This window comes from Mytilus californianus, unplaced genomic scaffold (assembly GCF_021869535.1).
Source record: "Mytilus californianus isolate M0D057914Y unplaced genomic scaffold, xbMytCali1.0.p SCAF_10, whole genome shotgun sequence".
NCBI lineage: Eukaryota > Metazoa > Mollusca > Bivalvia > Mytilida > Mytilidae > Mytilus > Mytilus californianus.
The window spans coordinates 10,978,716-10,985,588 of NW_026262582.1; the positions used below are offsets into that span (position 1 = coordinate 10,978,716).

The window sequence follows — 6,873 nt, forward strand, 5'->3', positions numbered from 1 at the left end:
TGAATTCCTAACACGATAAAAAAAACTTCACGAATCCTAGATTATGATTGGTGCCCTGTAGAAAAGGTCACCAATTAGCAATTAGCTCAATTTATCCGAGCTTATTCCGAAGGATTGATTGAAGATTTTTCATTGTCGATGCATTCAAGCGTTAATGAAGTAATCGTAGATCTGCGGAATATAACGACTGAATTACTCTGGTAAGACTGTCATTGACAATTTTCAGCTCGGTACGAATTGACACATGCCTGGTATACCTAAGAAAAATAAATATGACTGGTTTATTTTGATAAACTGGAACATGGAGAACAGAACTGGGATGGTCACATGACGTAACCATTCGTTTTTTACACACGAACACAATTTCAGTACAGATCACAATTTGGTAAGGCCGCGCAGGGGCTCCCCATTATTTTTTCTTAAAACATCTCTGCACTTGACCAACACAGCTCAGAAATATGACAAACTTGTCACAGAGAAAACGACAGTCAACATGTCATTGAAATGAATAAAATCTTTTATTTTTTGTGATTTTTTTCCCTTTTTCATGCTCCAATCATATCTTTCAGTACACAAAATTACTAAAAATTCAATAATATCCCCTTAATCAGTGCATTTTTTTGGGGGAAGTCCAGGTGTAAATTATTTTGATATGTTAGCATATCAGAATTTGTCCTGAATGACATGACTCCAGTGTAAACATCCTTAGATCTGATATATCAAAGATAAAAGACAGAGGAAAAACAGTTTGAATAGAGTCAGATCTTTATTTTGTAGCTTACATATGTAATTGCAAGAGAATGCAGATGATGTCACATCATAATATAATATTGTTTCTGCTCATTCCCTGTTCATCTTCAAGCAATCATTAATTAGTTGCTCCATAAATAATTGTTCAATCTGCATCCAGTTTACCTAAATCAATCTATATTTATGATGATTTATTCCATTCTATGTTTATAATAGTTTAGCTGCATGTACCTGCATTTGATGAGGATTTATAGGTCAACATGGTAATTATTTTTTCATTCTTCTTTATTACACATATTTAAGTATATGTTACCAGAGATGGTTTCATATGGCTCTGGTGGTTTAATTTAGACTTAAAAAAAAAGCTTTTCATACCCATTATATATATATATATTTCTTAGTAGCTTTCACACCCAGAATACATCCTGATACTCTTGGCATTGACAATAACTGTTATTGCAGATATATGTCCACATGTTCTATAAAGTAACTTGACATTTCTGTTGGATCCTGAAAGTGCATTTTAACTATTTTTTTTTTGGAAACTCAGAAAAACAAGGTATCTCATTTCCTTTATCACATTCTTAAGCCTTCAGCAAATGAAGGTCTGGTGGTTTCATTTAATGATAAGAGTTGAAGATTTTGTTTGCTTTTGAAAAATATGAAATTAAATTTGTCTTGTTAAATACAGACATGACAATTCAAGGGAACTATAAATGGTGGATGAGTATCCATGTCATATGACAAGCTCTATATCTCCTAAGTCCTGAAAAATTCTGAATGATTAAAAACAAACACAACTACATTTTATAATTGTTTTTTTTAATATTCCCCTTTTCTGAAATGAGACAATACACAACAAAACAAATGACAGCTAGGTTTGATATCACTGTCAGGCCAAAGGTCAAAATATAGTTAGAATGAAAAACCACTGCAAAGAAAATAATTCTTCTACAAACATATGTAACGCCCATTTTGAATGTAAAAAACAACTTTAGTTCACAGATATAACTGACATTGAGTCTTAACAGAAATAATACTTTCTCTCACTGTTAATCCTATGGGTCCTGAAACTTGACAGATGCCCCCATAAACGTATTTACACTTTTTGGTATTTAGCTGATTTTTGTCTCCGAATGACCTTAGATCTGTCTCCGAATAATCTTCTGACGTCAAGCAACAATCATTTTTCGATTATGACGTCAAATTTTTTAAATTGTGATTTTTAAGTAATGGCGTAAAAATTTGCATATACGTCTATTCCAATGATTAATTATAGTTTCAATTTTATTTTTTTCATATTTACACATTTTATTATCTCATACAGATAAACTATTGGATATTATGCCCCAGAAACACTGTTTCCTTTACTAAAATTGAGTGAAATGCTTATTTTCTCTCGTTTCTGCTCAGCCGTCCCTTCAACGACTTTTCATTCGAGTTCTCTCCCTTTGGTCGGTCGCCAATTTTGGACCTGTTGAATTGACACACGGCCGGTTTACCTGGCGAGTTTTGGTAACAATAGGCATTTCATGTTCATAATATCAGGAGGTATCATCTATCTTTAAAAAAATACGTTACCAATTCGGGTGTCATTTCAATTTACATTTATTTACGGTGTCGCGGCACGTTTTTCATCTTTGCCAATCAAATAATCAAGGAAATTCTACATTTTCATTCTTAAAGAATAACGTAGTGAAAGTTTGAAACCTGCCTATCAAATGCTTTATTTGGTTAAGCACGGTAAATACATTAAATATCTTTACGACGTCAATTTCGTGGCGTCATTGCCGTTGCTAAAAAAAATTTTAAACTGAAAATCACGTGACCAGAATAATAAAATCGACGCCATAATGAGATTTGCTGTACTGCTGTAAACAGCTATTCCAAATTGTGAGTAAATGCATTATAAATGTGGTCGACCATAACATTCATGATCAGACACATTTCATATAGAAAACCAATGACAAGATTTCGTGAAGATATGCTGTTACAAGTAAAAATAAGTTTACTGCAATTTTGAAAATGATTTTGTATGAAAGACATTCCTATGTGTCCCTTAAAGAATTTTTTTCAAATGCATAAAACCAAAATATTTAGTTCCTACTATACTAAGCCGGATGCCACATGTGAAGCAGGTTACACTTACCCATCATATATCACCTGTAATCACCCCGATGTTTTATGTAGTTCATGATACGGAATATTAAGTTATCTATCTGCTTTTTATGTATTGTAGACTGCTAATTGTATTTGAAGTGGCGGTGTAATTTTTTCTCAAGTTTATTAATTTTGATTGTCCTTTCGATAGTTTTCAATTTCGTTTTATTTTCTACACAGCATGCATTATTTTCCTATCTCCAGTTCACTATATACTCCGTGTTGAAATAAACCTTTAAACAATTTCAATGAGATTGACAAGTTGTGACAGCTTCAATTTGAAGATAGTTCTATATTGGTTAAAACCGTATTATCTGAATACTTCATACATAAGAACACTTCTATTATGTACAATTATATAATTTAGCTAGAAAAATACACAGTCATAAACACAAACACAATTACAAAAAAAATGAAAAATGCTGGGAGTTGTCGTTCAATCATAAACATTTACACATGACACACATAGTACAATCATAAATAGATATTTTCATAATCGAAAAATACACAGAAATTGAACACACCTTTAAGATAAAAATATTTATTAACCAGTGCCTGCATTAGATTATGTTTGTTTGATAAAGAGTTTGACTTTTGTTTTGCATAAATACCTAACATTCGAGTGCTACAGCTTTTATGTGTTTATATAAGTTAAAATTTGAAACATATTAAGTCAGCATAGGTTATACAACTGTATTATGCTATATATTATGATTAACATTTAATTGGTCACTGTTCACCGATTGCCTACATTTCAAATTTCAGGTAATGTTGTCTATTCTTTTAAGCAAGATTTGATGATGAACAATAAAAATGTATATCGAAAAATGTAAATTTTCTATATTACACTATTTTTTTAAGATTATCTAAAATTGGAATCCTGAAAGATTCTGGGCGTATTTTTTTGTTCTTCGGTAGTGAGCCAGAAGAGGTTCATTTCTGTTTTTTTTGAATAGGGAAGATCTTCTGGATCTCTTCCACCTCTTCTTTTTTGATAGGTAGTTTAGACGGCAGAGGCACATAACAAACATGGCGTCGTTTAGTCTAAATGGCATTAATAAATTTATGAATGCAGATATATTAGAATGTGAGCTGTGTTATAAACGTTTTTATGGTATGACAGTCTTAGTACTCATTAGTAGGACATCCCTGTAGGACGATAAGCTGGATAAATATAAGAACTACATGGACAATAACAGTTAAGGGACGACTTTTTGATATTCTAGGGAAGGGATTTTGATTGATTGGTGTTTAACGCTATTTTCAACACTAAGTTGGGCTATTCCGTGGTGGTCAAATTAAATTTATAGATGACGGATGGGGAAGACGAAGAGGGCATTATTAAATTTTTTAATCTGTCGCTAATTATGACTATTTTTCAGCTCTTTCCAGTCAACCATATTCATATATGAAATCCTCCTGTCCCCCACCCCAATAAAAGGAATAAATATCAAGTGACTTTTCTTCTTATTTAACACAAGTTTAACTTGATTGATTGTTTGTTGCTAATTGTTAACGCCAAGTGACAAATATGTCATGCATGTTCAGTACTCGGTTCAGGAAAACACAAGTTTATAAGTCAGGTATATAATATAAAAACGAAGAGATGTATGATTGCTAATGAGGCAACTATTCACCGGAGTTCAAATATGAAGTGGATGTAAGCAATTATAGGCTACCGTAATTAAGGCCTTCAACAATGACAAAACCCGATACTGTATTAAAAGTCGTCTATGAAAGGCCCGACTTGAAAAGTGTGAGAAACAATTCAAACGAAAAAACTAACGACCTAATTATACATAACAAAATAATTTACAAAATATCAAATATGAGTCGAGACATGAACCAACGACAACCACTAAACTATAGGCTCCTGATTTGGGACAGGCACACAAAGAATATGGCAGGGTTGATATAAAAACGAAGATAGCCAATGAGACAACCCTCCACAAGAGACCAAATGACACAGCAATTAACAGCTAAAGGTCACCGTACGGCCTTCAGCAATAAGCAAAGCCCATACCGCATATTTAGCTATAAAAGGCCCCGAAATCACAAATGTAAAACAATTCAAACGAGAAAACTAACGGTCTAATTAATGTACAAAAAAATGAACGAAAAACAAATATGTAACACAGCAACAAACGACAACCACTAAATTACAGGCTCCTGACTTGGGACAGGCACATACATACAGAATGTGGCGGGGTTAAACATGTTAGCGGGATCCGGCCCAACCCGCCCCCTAACCTGGGACAGTGGTGTAACAGTACAAGAACATTTATGTGAGCGCTCAACCCTTCCCGAAGCTGGGACAGTGGTGTAACAGTACAATATAAGAACAACCTGCACAAATCAATTGCAATTAGATTAACTCAAAAGATCGGTACGAGACACACAAAAAAAAACTTACATTAAAACAATAGACACAAAGCACCGAAACAAGAGTATTTGCAATAACAACTAGTACTGAAATAAATCATGTTCTCCCAGACTGAAGTATCAATCAGTACACAACCAACGGATTTACTAAAAAACATTTTGTGCAGTTTAAGATTATTCTTAAAAATCAAATAGTGGGGGTTTAAGCCAGATTTGTCTAGCAAAATTGAGTCAGAGGAAAGAACAAAGAAAAATGTCACGAACAGAGCACACGTTTACAGTCATGTCTACTGGACGTATCTTAATTTTCTATAAAACAATCGTAAACTTCATTTATGTCATCCAACATAACAACAATCTGCTATATTCGACGGCAAATTGAATTTTTGTTTTATTGATCTTCCGTAGAATATCTCCAGTAGAGGTCCAGATTCATTTTTTTGGACTCTTCACCAGTAGACATTCTGGAGATGTGCAGAAGCTTTAAATATTATTCTGTGTTTTCATATTTGGGAATAGATATATTCATCAGAGAATTTATTATCTTTAGACATTATAATATACTGGGAACAATAATATATGTGAGAAATATTTATTATATACTTAGTAGTAAATACAGATAAATTGTATGTGTAATACAATCATTGGCAAGCGTGCTGTATCCACCACCCGTGATGATTTCGATATCAGCACGGTTGCAAAGGCATTATCACACCTTTAATCTGTATGACATCACGTCATCGATTGCAGTCACTGTTGCAAACCCTAATTTGTATGACGTCATGTCAAACCTACAATCTGTATGATGTCATTTCAAACCGCCTTATCTGTATGACGTCATGTCACATAAAAAGCATCTACGTGAGGTATATGTATATGATAAAGTGTATATGATATGGTTTTTTCAATATCACACACCGTATCAACCCTCAACCAATATAATCCCTCGAGCAGAGCTCTTGAGATTATATTGGTGTCTCAGGTTGATACGGATGTGATATTGAAAAAACAATATGATATTCTCTATATATTTAATGATTGATAGCATATCCGTTGAGAACAGTTATCTGTTAACTAATAACTATTGGATTATCAAAAGGTGGACGTTTAAATTGATAGTATTTATCAACCATACTAGGATAAGAAAATTCAAAATTCCTTCTGCAGTGTCTTGGATAAAAACACGCAACATATATTTTTTTTGATATCTGAAAGAGGGACAAAAGATACTAGAGGGACAGTCAAACTCGTAGATTGAAAACAAACTGACAACGCCATGGCCAAAAATAAAAAGACAAACAGACAAATAATAGTACAGATGACACAACATAGAAAACCAAAGACCAAAGACTAAAGACTAAGCAACACGAACCCCACCCATGACTGTTAATAAATTAAGTTTTGTAAAATAAACATCATTTTGTTAAATTGTTAGTTTAAACGCTTTATTGTGATGCATTTTTAAAACTATCATGCATTTATTCTAGATGGTAAATCTTCCCTTCGGAGATTTAAGTTTGATGAATTGTTAATATGGTTTTTGTATGTATTTGGTTATACTTTCGTTATTTAAATGACTGA

General features: G+C 33.0%; 1 protein-coding gene across 1 annotated transcript in view; it reads left to right on the forward strand.

Moving 5' to 3' along the window:
* Window positions 1–6,865: 6,865 nt before the first annotated feature.
* LOC127718672 (peroxidasin homolog) overlaps window positions 6,866–6,873 on the forward strand; it is an 8,314-nt gene continuing 8,306 nt past the window's right edge. The window contains exon 1 of the mRNA XM_052224725.1: window positions 6,866–6,873. This exon is cut by the window's right edge and continues 332 nt beyond it. Coding sequence (XP_052080685.1) covers window positions 6,866–6,873 — 8 coding nt within the window.